The sequence below is a fragment of the Telopea speciosissima genome, chromosome 1 (genome assembly GCF_018873765.1).
Source record: "Telopea speciosissima isolate NSW1024214 ecotype Mountain lineage chromosome 1, Tspe_v1, whole genome shotgun sequence".
NCBI classification, from domain to species: Eukaryota; Viridiplantae; Streptophyta; class Magnoliopsida; order Proteales; family Proteaceae; genus Telopea; species Telopea speciosissima.
The window spans coordinates 3,334,712-3,354,096 of record NC_057916.1 but is presented as its reverse complement, the minus strand read 5'-3'; the positions used below and the strand labels follow the sequence as shown (position 1 = coordinate 3,354,096).

The 19,385-nt window shown below is 39.9% G+C and overlaps 1 protein-coding gene across 1 annotated transcript; it reads left to right on the top strand.

Moving 5' to 3' along the window:
• Positions 1 to 165: 165 nt before the first annotated feature.
• Positions 166 to 2,178, top strand: LOC122644075. The gene is made up of 2 exons (XM_043837683.1): positions 166 to 1,545; positions 1,969 to 2,178. The coding sequence occupies exons 1-2, from the start codon at positions 166 to 168 to the stop codon at positions 2,176 to 2,178; spliced, it is 1,590 nt and encodes a 529-aa protein (XP_043693618.1).
• The last annotated feature ends 17,207 nt before the right edge of the window (positions 2,179 to 19,385 follow it).

Below are 19,385 nucleotides of genomic sequence, written 5' to 3'. Positions count from 1 at the left end.
TGGGATAAATTGAGTCAACCAAAGGAAGTTGGAGGATTGGGGCTCCGAGATCCGGCACTTCACAATTATGCTCTGCTCTCAAAATCAGCATGGAAGCTCCTTAATGAACCCTCTACTCCTTGGGCCCTGTTTATGAAAGCCTTGTACTACCCTCACTGCGATTTTATGGAAGCAAAACTTGGCAGTAACCCTTCGTGGGGTTGGAGGAGTATATTGGAGGGAAGGAATATTGTGAAGCAAGGACTTCTCTGGCAAGTGGGGAAAGGAGACAAGATCAATGTCTGGACTGACCAGTGGGTTCCTTCACTCCCAGGATTTATAATTCCTCAGGAAAAACCCCGTAATTGTGCAGTAAACAAGGTCTCGGATCTTATAGACCACGACAACCAATCTTGGAATCGTATACTACTGCACCAGCTATTTACTAAGGAGGTTGAAGATGCCATTCTCAAGATTCAAGTCCCTCTGTTTCCTCGAGAGGATAGGCGTGTGTGGGGAGCTTCGAAGGACGGGAGGTATTCTGTGAAGTCAGCATATTTCCTACAATGCAAGCCAAAACCTGAGCACAACCATTTCAAGCCAAGGCCTTCGCGGATTAGCAGATGGGGTGCTACACCTTCTGCTGTTTGGAAGACAATATGGGGATGTCAAACTATGCCGAAGATAAGGACTTTCTTATGGAGAGCGTGCGCAGCAGGTCTGGCTACCGGGGAGGGATTTATGATCAGACATGTTAATATCGATCCCCAGTGTATGCGATGCGGCGTAAGTGTGGAAAGCCCAGATCATACCATCCTCCACTGCCCCTTTGCTAAAGTAGTCTGGTTTGGTAGCCCCTTACTATTTCGAGTACCAGATAAGGAGGAGTTCTCGCTTCAGAATTGGATTGAAGGTTGGTTGGAGTGGAGGAAGGTGGGGAAAAAGCAATTTAGAGAGCTAAGTGGCCTTTGTTCCTTCTTAGCCTGGTTGTTGTGGCTGGCGCGAAATGCCTATGTGAGGGGTCAGAGGAAGATGTCCCTTGAGGAAGTAATTCAAGCAGGGATTAAGGCTCACTGTGGCTACTTGGGTTGTTTAAAGGAGTCAGTGGTACTTCAAGAGGGGTTGACACCACCTGTACAACAAAGTGAGGTGGTTTGGACAACGCCTACCCAACCTTTCCATTCGATTTGCACGGATGCTTTGTGGTCTCCAGATCATAAGCGAGGTGGTCTTGGAGTCGTCATCAAGAACTATCGGGGAGAGTTGATCTTCGCAAAATTAGATCCAAGTAAATTTGATAGTATGATTATTGGAGAAGCGCTTGCAATACGGCTTGGCCTGCTGGAGGCAATTTCGGAAGGGTTGGAGTTCATTAAGGTGGAGTCAGATAATCAACAGGTGATCAATTACCTTAATGCTTCAACTATGTCGGCTCCCCTACAGCTTCAATCGGTGCTCCAAGACATCCTACATATTGCAGCTTATTTTTCTGATTGTAAATTCACTTTCATCCCTAGAGAGGCAAATGAGGTTGCCGATTCTCTAGCTAGGAAGGCCCTGTCAATGGTGCATTCGACAGTATGGCCGTGTTCCACTCCGTGGTTGCAGGAGATTTGTAATCCCTCAAACATGTGCCCTTCGCACTTAATACAATAGACTTCCTTTTACCAAAAAAAAAAAAAAAAGGAGTCTTTCTCTTCACCTTTTTGGTTTTTCATTGAAACGAAGAGGAGAGCAGAGTGGACTGGAAGGATAAGAATCTTTGTTACCCTGAGGCAAATTAACTAAAACAGAGAATGAGCCGATCGCGATTTGCTAGTCTTCGATAGAATACTTAATCGAAATTCTTATTTAAGATCCAAGCATAATCACCTTCAGAGAAGACGGTAATGGGATTTTGAGGTATAGTTTTTCATCCTCAAAAATAATGAATTCGACGGATTATCAGAAAGAAATGATTTGATTCCTTCATTTCTCATTGATTTGTAGAGCTTAAATCCAATTCTAAAAGATGTAATAAAGATTCTATTGATTTATGGATACTTCTTGATTTTTGTGATCTCCTCTTCCTATATCGATGCTAGGCAACATGGGGACTCCACCATCAAGGTCGTCGCCTATGTTCAATACGCCTACTTTGCCTGGGTTCAATACGCCGGTGAGAGCTACAGAAGATGTATTGGAAATGGACGTGATTGATTTTGGATCAGTACAGGGAGGACGGCGTTCAAGGTCGGGTTCAAATCCCCGAAACTCTTCTAAAAACAGCCTCTATAAGACGACAATTTGCTAGAATTGGGGAGAGTCGAAGAGTTGCCCCTATGGCCCCAGGTGTCAGGTGAGTGCTCGTCCTGAGGTCTCATATTATATAGGAAAGCCTGCCACCGTTAAGTTTTCTCATAAAAGAATATTACAGGCAATACATGCACACTGTACATATGAGCAACGCTTGTCACTTTCTCCAAAAATTTTTCTTCCACAAATGCCCCTTGTGTACTCTAAAGGGTAGTGGGCAGGACAAGGGTCGAGCACGGTCCTTACGTGCAATGTGAAGATAGCACAACTCGTTAAGTTCTTTCCGCCGCTTGCATTTGCTGGAGGAGCCAACACCGGTCCTGTCTGTTGTCATTTAAAGGGTGAAGAAGGGTATTTATCGAAGGAAAAGGGACAGTTGTTGGCACTTGACCTGTGAATGTTGGTGAATGCATGTGCAGAGGAATTGAACTCCAACTTGTTTAATGAATGTAAAGAAGCACAGTGCTTTAGTCCTTAGTTTAATATCGAGTTTGAAACTTTTCAAAAGGTATTTAATGCATGAGTAATCTTGTTAATTCATATGGACAATGATAACTTTTGAAAATGACATACTGATAATTCACATTCAACTTATTTTGGAAACCTTTTTTCATTCGTGATTAAAATAACTTTTAAGAATAAGACAAGGGCAAAAATGTATGGTTACCATCTTATTGTAGCCAACCATGTTTACAACAAGATTTTGTTTTTTTTTAAGATTCGAGTTTCCTTTCACCTATGGTGAACCAAGGCATGGATACTATTAGATTGCCATGAGGGAGTTAGTTTCGACTTCCTCGATAGAAGTGTGAGTTTAATGTTGACCTAAAAATCTAATCATTAAGCTAGTTGACCATTAGAGAAGGAATTCTTCCTATTCTTTGGTGAAGGAAAACTTTTGCCTCTTATTCTAAGAAAGAGTATAAGAAAGAAAGTGTAATATGACAAAGGAAAAAATATATGGCAAAATATAGAAGAATCCTCTCTCTATGGCAAAATATAAAAGCATAGAATTAAAATGCATTTATTATATGAAAAAATAAAGAAACATAAATTAACAATGGATTTGAGCAACATTTGGCAACACTTTTGTTTCATAGGAATATTTCCCTTTTAAGACCTCAAGAAGTTTTTTTTTTGTTAGAAGACCTCAAGAAGTTATGAGAAATCTTTGGAGTCTAGGAATATCAAGTGTTTATGAAGTGTAAAATGCATTTTTTCACTTCATGGGAGGACAAAAGAAAAACAACACATCTAAACGTGTTTTGGGTGATTTTTTTTTGGGGGCGCTGTTCTCTATGCCGCAGCGTGGGTGGGTGCAATGACCATCCTACCCCCTACACCAGCTGCCCATGTGCCTAGGCGCAGCCTACGCTGTGGCATAGAAAACATTATCCCTTTAAATTTATTTTTTTTTCCGACTGAAAACACAATACAAACACTCCCACATAGTATCATCGTATGTGGTCATTGTTGCTATTTTCCCATTTGGAAAACAATCTTTTTCTTAGTTGTAGTATATTTGCAATTAAGGATGTTAACTAATTGAAAATTTGGCATCCTGTAGTTTCCCTAATTCCATTTTTTTTGAACACACCCTAATTCCATTTCATAGTTGTAAAGAAAACTTGGCTAATGACCTTAGAGTTGGCAGTATGGACTATGCCTTCTCATACTCAATATTTATTTTTTTAAGAGAGAAAAAAAGAATTAAAAAAAGCATGTGAGTCAATGAGTGCATGTACCTTACACTACCAGCTCATTATTACTTTTCTGACTGTTATATCTCCCAACTCTCTGTCCATCATGTACAAATGAACTCTCCGTCCTTTTTTTTTGGGATAAGTTTTTCTTCAACGTAATCGTACAACCATTATTTGTCATAAATGTCTCCCCATATTTATGAATGGTCAAAATTACCCCCAGTGTTGTGCAATAATACCTTATGAACACCACCCAAAGGACTCAAGGGATTCTCCCTTGACCGTGACTGAAGGAAAACTTGGTTTTTTTTCTTTCATTTTTGAATACTCTTTATCTTTTCATTATTGCTTATGGTTTGAGAGTGGGCTATGGCCTCTCATAGCTTGGTATTTTATTTTTTTTAAGAAAGAGAGAAAAAGAATTTAAAAGGCATGTGAGAGTATGTACTCTACACTGCCAACTCAGAATTACTTTTCTAACCGTTACATTACCCAACTCTCTACCTCACCAAAAACGACTTCTCTGCCTTTTTCTAGATCGTTACATTACTCAACTCTCTGCCTGACTAAAAAACTCCTTCACTACCTTTTTCTTTTGGGGAAAGTATGTGTTCCTTCATCATAATCGTACAACCATTATTAGCCATAAATATATGCCCCTATTTATGAATGGTCGAAATTACTCCCATTGTTATGCAATACCTTATAGACACCATCCAAACCCCTCAAGGGATTCTCCTTTGATTGTGGCAGAAAGAAAACTTGGTCCTTTTATTTTTTTGCATACTCATTATCTTTTGATTATTGATTAAGGATTGAGAGTGGCTAGTAAGAGTACATACTCTACACTGCCAATTCAAAATTATTTTTCCAATTGTTATATTACTCAATTCTATGTCCCACCAAAAACGCCATCTCTGCCTTTTTCTTTTGAGGAAAATTTTCCTTCATCATAAATACTTGCATCCTATTTATTAATGGTCGAAATTATCCCACTATGGCACGATACTCTATGGAGATCAAAGGATGAGATCTCCATGACGAGGAGATTCTATCATCACCATGGGTTAATAGAAACCGAGTACGGTTAGAGTCTTAAAGATTACTAATAATTAGGGGTGTAAATGAATAGTCGAAATTCGTTTCCGTATTTGTATCCGTATCCGTTTAGTATTATCCGAATCCATCCGAAAGTTAAACGGATTCGGATACGGATAGGCTATAGCTATCCGAAAAGCTATATTTACATGTAAACGGATAAAATATCCGATCTGTATCCGTTTAGCACTATCTGAATCCGTCCGATAGCTAATCGGATGCTGATATGGATATAGCACTATCCGAGCAGAATCCGATCCATTTACAGCCTTACTTATAATGGACTAATATGTCTTTATACATCCATTAAATCCCCACGGTATTATTCTCGAGGTTGTTAGATTCGAATATTTGGACCTAAGGGTGCCACAACGTATTCCACTCAGCTGTTTTGACTTAAATTGGAAGTCGTCAGCAGCAGCTTTAAGGTATCTTAAAACGGACTTATAAATTAGAACTTGGAACTGATATATAGTTGATACTGTTAGATTTGATTTTATTTGAAGCTAGCTAGCCATGGCAGAAGACACCGAATCCTTTAAGGTATACTCTGAGTTTTTACTCTTTCTGTCGATCTCCTTAATTCTTAGAAAGGTTTCTGAAATCTTGATACTGTAATGTAGTCTTTGATCTCCTTCTTAACGACGATCCATGAATTTTTTCCTTGCAGTATGGTCATGGACAAGGGGAACTCCATCCTCGCCCCCGTACCAAAACCAAGAACAGCAAAAACGATGTAAGCAGGGTTTCTTTCTTTCTCTTTAAAATTTCTTCTTATTTTCGTTTTTCTCCATTAACGGGTGATGGTGGTGTCCCATCAGGGGCAGGTGTCCAAATCTTTGAACACTGCTGTAGGGACAACTACATCTGGCACGAAGAACCGTTTCCCTGCCCAAGCAACGGCAATGGCGGCACCACCACAACCGCCAACAGTAACACCGCCCTCGGAGATGAAATCGAAGATCAAACCCAAACAGGAGAAAGGCACCGGTGGTGGTGGTGGTGGTGTTGTGGCAGATTGGTCACCGTTGGATGATGGCATCAATATTCAACTCCCTTCTTCTTCGTCTTCCGCCGGTGAATCTGAATCCAAAGAAAATATCGACGCTTACATCAATGGTGTTCTGTATGGCCCTTCCCGGAAGAAAAGATTGCCTGTGTTTGTTGAAATATGCCCAGAGTAATCATTGAAAAGTAGTTTTAAGCAAATAAAGAATAATAATAGTTTGGCAAACTCCATTAAAGAATCTTTGAACAATTTCTGATTTTCTTCATTGTTTTGTCCTTCTTTATTTTCCGGTGATTCCCCTGGATTCTATGTATATCGGTTTTGCCGGAGACCGATACTGATACTGGTATCATGCAAATATCACCAAAAAGTGGATTTTTTTAAAAGGAAAAGGAAAAGTAGCTTCTTGATCTCGAATCGGTCTGATACAGCCTATGTGTACCAATATCGATACGACATCGTTACCATTTTATATAACCTTGTCCTCCGTCATGGATTTAATTCATGGTATAACTGATGGTATCGGTCGTGACGTACATGATACTGATATTTATCGGTTTGTATCAGTCAATTCTAGATCAAAACACTATTTTCCCTCTTCATTTGGGAAAAAGAAGCCAACCCGTACCGTGTGTGATCGTCTACCTGTGAAAAGATAGAAAGGTCTAAAGATGAGGTGGTCTTTTTGTGCTACGCAGTATCTGGGCAGATATACATGCCCACACACAACACCAGTTAACGTTTTATTTTTTCATAAAAGAAAGAAAAAATCCGATTGGTAGGTATGGAACTTTTGTCTGAAAAGATATTTATAGTGTGGCCCGACATCGGATTAGATATTTGCGTGGTTTGTTTATATCACATGGCATACGTCGTTGCTTTGGCGCATAACTCATGCAGAATCGCTTGAGATTTAGATTGTGACTCTTCAATCAAAAAACAAATTATGGAAACATGTTTATCTTTATCACATTTTCAATAATTGGAATCGGATTGGCCGAATCAGCTCAGACGAGGTAGTTCGATCCCAATTTCGGGTGATCCATAAGCCATTTTTAGGATTATGGTAGAGCCTAGTTGATTCTTGATCAATTCTGACTCATCCGGGTGTAAATCGGCTTACCGTATTCAGAAGTTTTGTATCCTTTCTTGGGCCAATGCATGGGAGGGGGCGTAAAAACATTTTGGGGGTTAGGATTTTGACCTTTCACAGGAGGTCATCCCACACTGTGTCTGGGCATGGCTGGTACACTCCTCCACTGAGAACTTTTTCTAAATTATAAGATCAATTTCTCTCCACTCATGGTGAGGACATCTAACATTATGATTACATGGTTTTAGTACAAAGTATCGGAACGGGTATCAGCAACCTGCAAAACTGATATGATACCGATACGACATTGTCTTGGATCGGATAAAATTACCCCTGAATTTTCTTAAAAAATGAGTTTTCTGACCATTTTACCTCTTGTCCGTACTGTGCTACCGATACAGTATCGGCATGGTATCGGAATTGTGACTAACAAAACCAGTACGTATTATCCGATACCGATACTTAGAACCATGATGATTAGCATCAAGAAAAGTATTTTTAATCCTATAAAAAATATGGGGTGGGAGTTAATCATGACACAAGATTCCAATCAAAAAGTAAAATCAGCATTGGCGGGATGCTTTCTTTTTCACAATGAACTATGTTTTCAACTTTCTTTTTCACAATGAACTATGTTTTCATTTAGCCGCAGAAAAAAAAGAATTCCTTTTCCACGGTGATGTGGATTCGGGTTTTTATTATATGAAATCTGATTCTAGATTTTCATTTAACCCATAAAACTATGTTTCTTGATAAAGAGAGGGACTTATATGTTGCCCACTTTTTTTCGATATCTTATACGTAAATCTAATTTGGGAATTTTTTAGATAAAATCTAATTCGAGATTTTCATTCAACCCATGAAACTATGTTTCTTGATAAAGAGAGAGGTTGGTAGTCGCAGCTCCATTCCCTTGCCATAGCAATGGCAACCCTAACAGAAGTGGTAATCGCAGCTTCATTCCCTCCTTCCTGAATAATGGTTGGTAATCCCAATCTCACCATAGCAAATTGAACCTAAGTACAAAGGTTTCATTAGTTGGATCACGTCTCCATGCTATCCGCCTTTAAGTGATAGGGTTCCAAACCTTGCTTACGCCTAGCTGTCTATTGAGTCCACTATTTCGGATAGGGAGTGAATATTCGATGGATTTCATTTAGTCTATTCAACGGTACTTGAATCTATATGTTGCCCAAATATATTGGTATCTTAAATCCAAATCTAATACCATGGTATGAAACATATATTTAAATAGGGGAGAGGGCAGAAAGATGGTGAGAGGGAAGTAGACACCGATAACAAATATTTCACAGCCATGTACCTCTTTTTCCGTTCTTTTGTATTTCAAAGTATTGGATATTTTTGTATTTGTATGGTACTTCAAATATTTTTTGTATTTAAAAATACGAAAATATGTAGCCCCCTTGCTGTGAAGGGCGCTACTGAATATGTGAATATATTAGTTATACAACAGAAGCTTCACTGTAGAGTTGCAGCGGTCACCAACGTTTGAATGATCGGCTCAAAATGTAGCCCTTCCGCCCCTGTGGCTTGTTTTGTCTCCGCCACAGTGGCGTGATTCCTTCCGCCCCAGTGGCGTGTCCTCTTCTTCTTTTTTTCCTTCCCCTTCTTTACATTCTCTCACCGCCTCAGTTCAGATCTCCGCCAGATCCGTCAACGACATCACGCTTTTACTCTCCTTCTTCTTAGTTCTGAACCAGATCTGGGTTTTTCGTATTCCCCTTTACCTATCTTTCCTCCTTCTCAGATCTGTTTCAGATCTATTTTATAGATCTCCGCCGTATCCGTCAACGACATCACGCTTTTACTCTCCTTCTCAGACCTGAACCAGATCTGGTTTTTTCGTACTCCCCTTTGACTTTCCTTTCTTTCACTTGCCATTCCCGTTCCTTTCCCTTTCCCTTTCTTTTCCTTCTCATCACTCATCTCATTTTAGTTTATCGGCCCAATGATATGTTTAGATCTGTGCTTCTGTTTGTCCGATCATACAGAAGAGGGGGTTGGAGCCGACGATGTTGGGAGTTCTACCGCCACTGACGCAGATCTCAAGCCTTGCTTTTTCAGCATGTTTACCCTGCATCACCGCATCCACTCTGTCTTTAGTGTCTGGCTTTGTATTCCCATTGTCGATAACCACCTTGGAGGTCTTTCTTTTTTCTTTTTATTTTGTGTGTGTGTGGGTTTGCAGGTGAAGCCGATTCTGGTGCAGATGGCACCGTGGCTACCATCGGCTCGGATGACTCAACAACCGTTCAATCTTCACCAACCACCTTCTGTCGTTGGACGTTGCTCCACTCACCGATACAGCAGATCTTGGCAGATCTGTTCGAAAGTAGACTGTGGCAGCCATTTTGGTGGTCTTCTCACCATCAATCGAAGTTCCACTCGCCGATCCATCAGACCTTTGCCTATCCGGCATGTCTGTTTGAAAGTAGGCTGTGGTTGTATGTCGGCGCGCGTGGGCAGTGTAGATTTGTTCTTTTCGGTATGTATGAGGATCCCTTTCTTGGCACATAAGTGCATGTGCCGAATCTTAGCTGTGTTTACAGCTTGATCTCTAGGGAAGTGTTTGTGAATCGACCCGTAGCTTGGATGACCCAATCAATGGCATGTGAGATCGGGTCAATTTCCATTCCTTGGTTTTGGATATTGTATATCCATTCCTTGTGTTTATCATGTCCACTATCTACCTTATGTATTTGGATTTCTTTTGTTTGGCGTTGGGCGCGCATGAATGAATAGCCTTTTTTTCTACCAAAAAAAAAAGAATATGTGAATATTGAAAAAAATACAAAAATATGTAGCCCGCTTCTCTCACTTTGTGTTGGATTTCAGAACAAACACAAGGGGCTACATATTTTCATACAATCCTAGTGTTCTAAAATCCCATACAAAGTTTCACTGGATAGTTGGCTAGATAGTTTGATCCAGGCTTGGTTCTAGGATCAGATGGATATTGGAGCTGAGAGATCTACGCACCATCTCGGTTTTTAAATCCTTGATCTTTTTCTTCAAGGGAAATTTTTTTAGGCGGGATAGTATGGAAAGGTTATCCAGGTAGCGTATCTATTTTAGCCATGGGTGATGTGATAATTTTGACTATTGGATGTCTAGGAGAAAATCTAGATTAAACAAGTTTCAATTTTAAAATCAAAATATCTTGTCACATATGCACATGCATCCTTGTGTCTGTCAAACGTCCATGCACTCTCTACTAGGGGTGCAAGCAGGCCGAGCTAAGTTGGTTTCATTTAATACCCCAACTCAATCCTAGGTTCCCTTAACTCAGCTTAAGACTAGAGACCATCCCGAAGACGAGCAGGGATATTTTAGCCAAGGCCCAACCTTGTTGGGCTCAGCCTAGCCTACCTAGCCCTGACTCACTCTGGTTGGGTCGGGGTGGGCCCAAATTGTCCTAATCGATCTCCAATGTACGTATGCATATATAATGGGAAAAAGAACTCGCGGTTGTCTCGTCTTTTCATTTTAGCAGATGATGGCATCATTGTAATCTTGGTTAAGTTGGACTCCTCTACTTCCAAAGCAGGCTGTACTTCCGTGCGCCCCACATTGCCCGACATACAAGGCGTGCAAAAAGTACCGCCTTGCCCCTGTCCAAGCTCCCTGCTCGAGCAGGGGCAAGGCGGTACTTTTTGCATGCCTTGTATGTGGGGCAATGTGGGGCGCACGGAAGTACAACCCGCTTTGGAAGTAGAGAAGTCTCTTCCTACGTAACACCCCCATAAAACAATGGTAACTGTCCGTCTTTAGTCTTTCAGTTAAAATCTTCAATGCGTCTGACGGGTTAAGCTCCCATCTTTTGCCATATCTGATTTGGAGACTCGTCCACTCTTACTTTAAACCGATTGGACGGTCTAGATCTTCCCATGTGTTGATGTAGAAGACAAGCAGTCGTCTACACTGTATCAGTGTGCGGGGTCCACATATCTACTTTTGTACTTCTTTTTTTTTTGGGTTAAAAGGAGCTTATATTAGTAGAAAGTAATTTAAACTTACAACCTGTAGTATGTCATTCCATTAGCATCATTCCTAATTATAGTGGAAAGAGCTTCTGGAAGACAATGTAATCTAAAAACAACATCTTGAGATAGATACACCAAAACAGCCAAATAGTCAGCACAGCCATTGATCCCCTTATCATGAGGAATAAAACTATAAATGCGAAAATTGTCACGCAAGCCACGGATCATCCTTGGCTTAACACGTGTTTCCATCAAACCAAAGACCACAAGCTGATTCTTCATAGCCCAATCAAACACCGCCCTGCGCTTACCGGGATCATTTAAACCCCGAGTATTCCACTCCCCAACATTCATCAATGCGAGGTTGGAGAAGTGGAGCAATGCGCATAGTTGCCTCGATCCGGACTGCGCTCATGTACACGAAGTATTGCAGAACCCTCAACACCATCATCACTAGTCACAATAGGCTCCACATTCTGTAATGGAGCGAATCTATTACCAACAAACGACTGATCAGCATCCTTCCCAGTAGAGTTGGTCCTCAAACCCGTACCAGTTCGGTCCAGCGAACCCGATTTTTTCCCCGACCCTCTACTTTTGTACTTCGTCTTGCATGCCTCGCAGGAACCTACTAAAGAGCCGTCAAAGGGAGTCTTTCTATTCACCTTTCTGGTTTTTCATTGAAATGAAGAGGAGAGAAGAGTGGAGTGGAAGGATACAAACCTTTGTTACTCTGCGGCAAATTAACTGAAATAGAGAATGAAACGATCACGACTTGCTAGGCTTCGATAGGACATTTATTCGAATTCTTATTTTAGATCCAAGCATAATCACCTCCAGAGAAGATGGTACCAGGATTTTGAGGTATAGTTTTCCATCCTCGAAAAGTAATGAATTTGATGGATTATCGGAAATAAATGATTTGATTCCTTTGTTTCTCATTGATTTATAGAGCTTATTCCAATTTTGAAGGATTTAATAAAGATTCTATTGATTTATGGATACTTCTTGATTTTCGTGATCTCCTCTTCCTGTCTCGATGATAGGCAACGTGGGACCCCACCATCGAGGTCGTCGCTTGTGTTCAATATGCCTACCCCGCCTAGGTTCAATACATCGGTGAGAGTTGAAGAAGACGTGTTGTTGATGAACAAGATTGATTTTGGATTAGTACAGGGAGGACATCGTTCAAGGTCGGGTTCAAGTCAACTCTTCTGAAAACAACCTCTATAAGATGACGATTTGCAGGAATTGGGGAGAGTCGAGGAGTTGCCCCTATGGCTCCAGGTGTCAGGTGAGTGCTCATCATGAAGTCTCATATTATGTAGGAAAGCCTGCCACCGTTAAGTTTTTCTCTTAAAAGTATATTACAGGCCGTACAAGCACACTGCACATACGAGCAGCGCTCGTCCCTTTCTCTTATTTTTTTATTTCCACAAATGCCCCTTGTGTACTCTAAAGGGTAGTGGGCAGGCCAAGGGTCAAGCATGGTCCTTACGTGCAATGTGAAGATAGCCCAAATCGTTAAGTTCTTTTTGCCGCTTGCATTTGCTGGCTAGGTGCCAACACCGGTCCTATCCGTTGTCATTTAAAGGGTGAAGAAGGGTATTTATGGAAGGAAAAGGCATAGGTGTTGGCACTTGACCCGTGAGTGTTGGTGAATCATGAATGCATGTGTAGAGGAATTGAACTTCAACTTGTTCCAAGGACTATGAATGTAATTGCAGATGCCCTGGCAAGGAAGGCCATGTCTATCATGTGTATGACAGATTGGCCGATTACCACTCCGTGGCTTGATGATCTTTGTTTATCTGAAGTCACTGACTGTGCACATGTTTCTCATAAGCAAATCTTCACCGTACAAAAAAAAAAAAAAAACCTTGTTTAATGAATGTAAAGAAACACAATGCTTTTAATCCTTAGTTTAATATCGAGTTTGAAAAATTTTCAAAAGGTGTTTAATGCATGGGTAATCTTGTTAATTCATATGGACATTGGTAACTTTTGAAAATGACTTAATGGTAATTCACATTCAACTTATTTTGAAAATCCTTTTTCATTTGTGATTAGAATAACTTTTAAGAATAAGGCAAGGGACAAAAATGTGTGATTACCATCTTGTTGTAGCCAACCATATTTACAACAAGATTCTGCTTTTTTTTTTTTTTTTTTTTTTTTGTTAAAGACCAAGTTTCCTTTCACTTATGGTGAACCATGGCATAGGTACTATTAGATTGCCATGAGGGAGTTAGTTTAGACTTCATACGTTTAATGATGACCTAAAGATCTAATCATTAGGTCAGTTGACTGTTAGAGAATGAATTCTTCCTTTTCTTAGGTGAAGGAAAACGTTTGCCTTCTTATTCTAAGAAAGAAATTGTAATATGGCAAAGGAAAAAATATATGGCAAAATTTAGAGGAATCATCTCTCTATGGCAAAATATAAAAGCATAGATTTATAATGCATTTATTATATGGAAAAATAAAGAAACATAAATTAACAATGCGTTTATAATTGAGCAACATTTGGCAACACTTTTGCTTCATAGGACACATTCAAACGAGTTTTGGGTTAAATTTTTTCTATTTCTGTCGTCTGAAAACACAATCCAAACACTCCCACATAGTATGATCATATGTGGTCATTTTGCTATTTTCCCATTTGGACGACAATCTTTTTCTTAGTTGTAGTATATTTGCAATTAAGGCTGTTAAATAATTAAAAAATTGACATCCTGTAGTTTCCCTAATTCCATTTCATAGTTGTAAAGAAAACTTGGCAAATGATCTTAGAATTGGCAGTGTGGATACTATGGACTATGCCTTCTCATAGCTCAGTACTTAATTTTTTAATAGAGAAAAAAAGAATTAAAAAGGCATGTGAGTCAGTGAGTGCATGTACCTTACACTATCAGCTCATTATTACTTTTTTGACTGATATATTTCTCAACTCTCTGTCCATCACATACAAATGTCCTCTCCATCCCTCTTTTTTTAGAAAAGTTTTCCTTCGGCGTAACCGTACAATCAATATGTATCATAAATGTCTCTTTGCTATTTACGAATGGTTGCAGTAATCCCCAATTGTTGCTCGATATCCTATGGACACCATCTGAAGGTTTCTATAGATTCTCCCTTGATCATGGCTGAAGGAAAACTTGATTTTTTTTTCCTTTCATTTTTGAATACTCTTTATCTTTTTGATTATTGCTTATGGTTTGAAAGTGTGGGCTATGCCCTCTCACAGCTTGGTATTTTATTTTTTAAGAGAGCGAAAAAGAATTTAAAAAGGCATGTGAGGGGGCATACTGTACATTGCCAACTTAGAATTATTTTTTCGATTGTTACATTATCCAACTCTATGCCTCAATAAAACGCATTCTCTGCCTTTTTCTCGACCGTTACATTACCCAACTCTCTGCCTCACCAAAAACGCCTTCTCTACCTTTTTTTCGTCAGTTATATTACTCAACTCTCTGCCTCACCAAAAAGCGCCTTCCATGACTTTTTCTTTTGAGGAAAGTTTTCCTTCATCGTAACCGTACCATAAATAAGTGTCCTAATTTACAAAGAGTCGAAATTACCTCCATTATTGCGCAATACCCTATGAAGACCATCGAATTCAAAGGCCTCAAGGGATTCTCCCTTGATTGTGGTTGAAAGAAAACTCGGTCCTTTTCTTTTTTTATTTTTGCATACTCTTTGTCTTATGGTTATTGCTGAAAGATTGAGAGTGTGAGTTATGACCTCTCATAGTTCAATATTTTATTCCTTAAGAGAGAAAATGAATGTTTACCAAAAAAAAAAAAAGAGAGAAAAAAAATTTAAAAAGGCAAGTGAGAGTACATACTCTACACTATCAACTCAGAATTATTTTTCCCCTGTTATGTTACCCAACTTTTTGCCTCATCAAAAACACCTTCTCTGCCTATAATGGACTAATATGTCTTTGTACATCCATCAAATCCCCACGGTATTCTCGAGGTTGTTGGATTTGAATATTTGGACCCACTCAGCTGTTTCGAGGGATTTACTTTTGGAAAAAGATCCTGTGCATCTGGGCAGCCAGGCTGCATGTGTAGTGTCAGGCTCAAGGTGGCGCATTTTGACCGCCTTACCCTTACTCGGGCAAGGCGCTTGGGCAGGGGTAAGGCGGTCAAAGCACGCCGCCTTGAGTCTAGTGCTGCACATGCAGCCTGGCTGCCTGGATGCACAGGATCCAGGTTCTTTACCTTTCCCCTTTGGGTTCACAAATACTCTCTTAGGTTTTTGTATTTTCAAAAATACCCTTCTGGATTCCAAATCAGCACCTACAATTGGGGCAGCAGGAACAGAGCTGCAACCGGAGCAGCAGCCAATTTTTGTCCCTTTAAGGTATCTTAGAACTTATAAATTAGAACTTAGAACTGATTGACTTAAGATTTGATTTTATTTGAAGCCATGGAAGAAGAAGAAGAGACTGAATCCTTTAAGGTACACTTAGTTGTTTTCGCTCTTTCTGTCTCCTTAATTCTTAGAACAGTAGAGGGCTGGCAGCTATAAGAAATTAATGTAGCGAAGCAGGTTCCTGAATCTTTCTCCTTCTTAACGACGATCGATGAAGTTTTTTCCTTGCAGTTTGCTCATGGACAAGGAGAACTCCGTCCTCGCCCCCGTACCAAAACCAAGAACAGCAAAAACGATGTAAGCACTGTTGGAATTTTCTTCTTCTCTGATATTTGTTTTTTTTTTCCTCCATTAACGGGTGTTGTACAATCAGGGGCAGATGTCCAAATCTTTGAGCACTGCCGGAGGGACAACCACAACCACATCTGGGACGAAGAGCCGTTTCCCTCACAATGTAACGGCAATGGCTGCACCACCACAACAGCCAACAGTAACACCACCGGAGATGAAATCAACGATGAAACCCAAACAGGAGAAAGGCGGCACCGGTGGTGGTGTTGTGGCAGGTTGGAAACCCAAACAGGAGAAAGGCGGCACCGGTGGTGGTGTTGTGGCAGATTGGAAACCCAAACAAGAGAAAGGCGGCACCGGTACCTGTGGTGATTGGTCACCGTTGGACGATGGCATCAAGATTCAACTCCCTTCTTCATCTTCCACCGATGAATCCGAATCCAAAGAAAAAATCAACGCTTACATCAATAGTGTTCTGTATGGCCGTTCGCGGAGGAAGAAGAGATTGCCTGTGTTTGTTGAAATATGCCCAGAGTAATCATCGATCGTTAGCTTCCGTCCAGCTTCTCCTCCCCCATTACACTAAACAGCTTTCTTTATCTAGTTTCTGAAAGGTATTTGAAAATAATAGGAAACAATACCAACACCTTCTCCAGTGGTTGCTATTTCTGAACTTTCAGCAATCCACAACTCTTTTTTTTTTTTTTTTTTTTTTTCATGCAATGTGTTTTGATACCTGATGGTTTTTATTTATTTATTTTAGTTTATAGTTTATATAATAATTTCTGATTTTCTTCATTGAGTTTTGTCTTCTTTTTTTTCTTTACTGATTTGAAGGACCAAGGCTGACCATCATCCTTTTCTATTTTCCGGTGATTCCCCCCTCCCCCAACCAAAAAAAAAACCCAGAGTTCTATGTATGTCGGTTTTGCCGGAGACCGATACTGATACTGGTATCATACAAATATCACCAAAAAGTGGATTTTTTTTAAAACGAAAGTAGTTTTTTGATCTCGAAACGGCCTGATACAGCCTACCCGTACCAATATCGATACGACATCGATATCATTTTATATTACCTTGCCCTCCGGCCGCATGGATTTAGTTCATGGTATAAATGATGGTATCGGTCGCCACAAGTACAAGATACCGATATTTATCAGTTTGTATCAGTCAATTCTAGATCAAAAACTATTTTTCATTAAAAACAAAACACATTTTCGGTTAGTATGGAACTCTTGTCTGAAAAGATTTTTAGTGTGGCAGACTAGACTAGGAACAAAGCTTGACCCGACCTACACATTAAGTTATTGGTCGGGCTCAGTATCTAAATTTTGGAAACGATTAGTGATGGGGACCGGGTCTTCCAATGGTTTCAAAACTGAGAGACCGATACCAAAACTCCGAAGACCCATTTCAAACTTACCTTTAATTATATATTTTGGTGATGTGGATTTTGAAATTGTTGGATTTATTAGTGTAGACACCACATTTTGACACCTTGGAAGTGTGTTTTGACAATGATGATCAATGACGTAATTCGTGTGGTGACTGAATGACAAGAATTATCAAATTACCACCCCTACCCCACTTTTTGTAATCAAACTGTCCCAAATAGAGCCGAAACCCCTAACATAGCCGTATTTAATCATTTCAAGTCCACATTTGAAGTTTCACCCAAATCCAACACCTTTTATGAAAATGATCGTTTTGCCCCTGACACGGTTCTCAGTATCTGAATCACCCGATTTAGTCCGAAATACTTTGGATGACCTCATTTAGTCCTATTAAGCTTTCACGTAAAGTTCTGGCAAAATCGGGTAATTTTTATGAAAATGATCGTTTTACCCCTGATATAGTTCTTAGTAGCCGAGCCACCTGATGTGACCTGAAACCATTTGGATAACTTTATTTGGTCGTATTGTGCTTACACGTAAAATTTCATGTAATTCCGGTATCATTTGGACCTTGATCGACGTGAAACACCATTTCTGTGCTTTCTTCGATATCTGTGCCACTTTTTGGAAATATTTGGCTATATCAACCGTACGGATGGAAAGCACGTGTTGCAATCTTCACGTCGATATGTGATGCGTCAAAATCGGCCATCCGGATTGGGAGATATCAATGTTTGAACATGAACCCTTAATATGGAATCTTTCTATAAAAGAGAAGCCAAAAAAAATCTGTTGACCGACCCAAGTCAGACCGGTTTGACCCAAACGGATCAACCCGGCCTGACCCAGCCCAGCTGGGCCTGTTGGCAGGCCACAAGGCGCACCATTCCCCACACATGGGCATGGCCCCATGCCCATTTGGTTGCCAAAGTCTTGGCTGCACCGGCCTAGGCTGCCCAGCAGGCCTAGGCACGCACAAGTCAAGCTCATGTGCGCCTATCTGCCAGCCCCAGCTGCCCACCAGCTTCTTGTCCCCTGCCTTCAATGCCCCCGGGCTCATTCAGTCATTTTCTCGAATGGATTTTCTCCTATAAATAGGAGGCCATTTGGCGGGTTTAAAAACAGAAAAAAATCATGATAAAATTACCTTCGTGAAGCCCGTGCTCCCCTCTTTCAACCCATACTAAATATATTCCGAGTCCATGCTCCCGTAGATATATAAAATTCCACAAATACTTCTTTCTCACCACTCTTGCCATTCGGAGCAACTACATTTGGAACGGCTTTCAGAGGTTTCCAGTGACTATTTATGGTCACATAAGGTTACCCAAGCTGAGCCTAGGCCCTTCCACGATTCAAGGGTATTTTTACATATTTTTATATATTTTATTTGATCTTCTTTACATAAAGAGGCTGTTTTTCAGTTACAAAAATATTAAAAATCATAAAAGAGTGAGAAAATTCTGAAAATTTCAGGAATGATATTTACCACTGTTTTTTATGTTCACTAATTTTACTGAGCTCTGAATCATGTGTTTTGAGACACTTTTGCCCATGTAAATATTTTGGGGTTTTGCAAGAGTGGAGCCCACAAAATAGGATTCATGCTTAGCCACTGACATGGATGTGAAGAGCATGTTTACCTTAGTATGTCACTGTTTTGGTTTTGTCTGATTCGAATTTTTAATATTAATTTTGTATTTTCTTTGTTCTAATCCATGTTTTTACCTTCCAAAAATACAAAAAAATGTGTTTTTATGACTTTCTTTACAGGCAAGGACACAGAGTGTCCTCTGTAATGTATCATATTATAGAGAACAATCCCTAACCATGTGTGAGTTTGATTTGTATGCCATCCATGCCTTTTCTCACCACAAGGACATAATGGTAATTTTATAGGTGAAAAACCCAAAAAAAAAAAGAAAAATACCAAGAAATCAGAAAAAATGCTTTTATGAATTGCATGCTGTTTTAGGATGTTTTCATATGCATACATCATATCATGTGTCATAACCATGCATAATGCTCATTCTTGCCCTTACCGGCATTTTGGTAATTTTACCAAATGTGGGCCCAATGTGTCATCCAGTAGCCTTATTTGGCATTTTATTAATTTTAGGATGTTTAACG

Bases quoted from the DNA above. Each gene is read 5' to 3' on its own strand.
- LOC122644075 (XM_043837683.1), top strand. From the start codon at position 166: ATGGAAGCAAAACTTGGCAGTAACCCTTCGTGGGGTTGGAGGAGTATA. The intron at 1,546-1,968 runs GTGCATTCGACA...ATTGATTTGTAG, and splicing joins CTAGGAAGGCCCTGTCAATG to AGCTTAAATCCAATTCTAAA.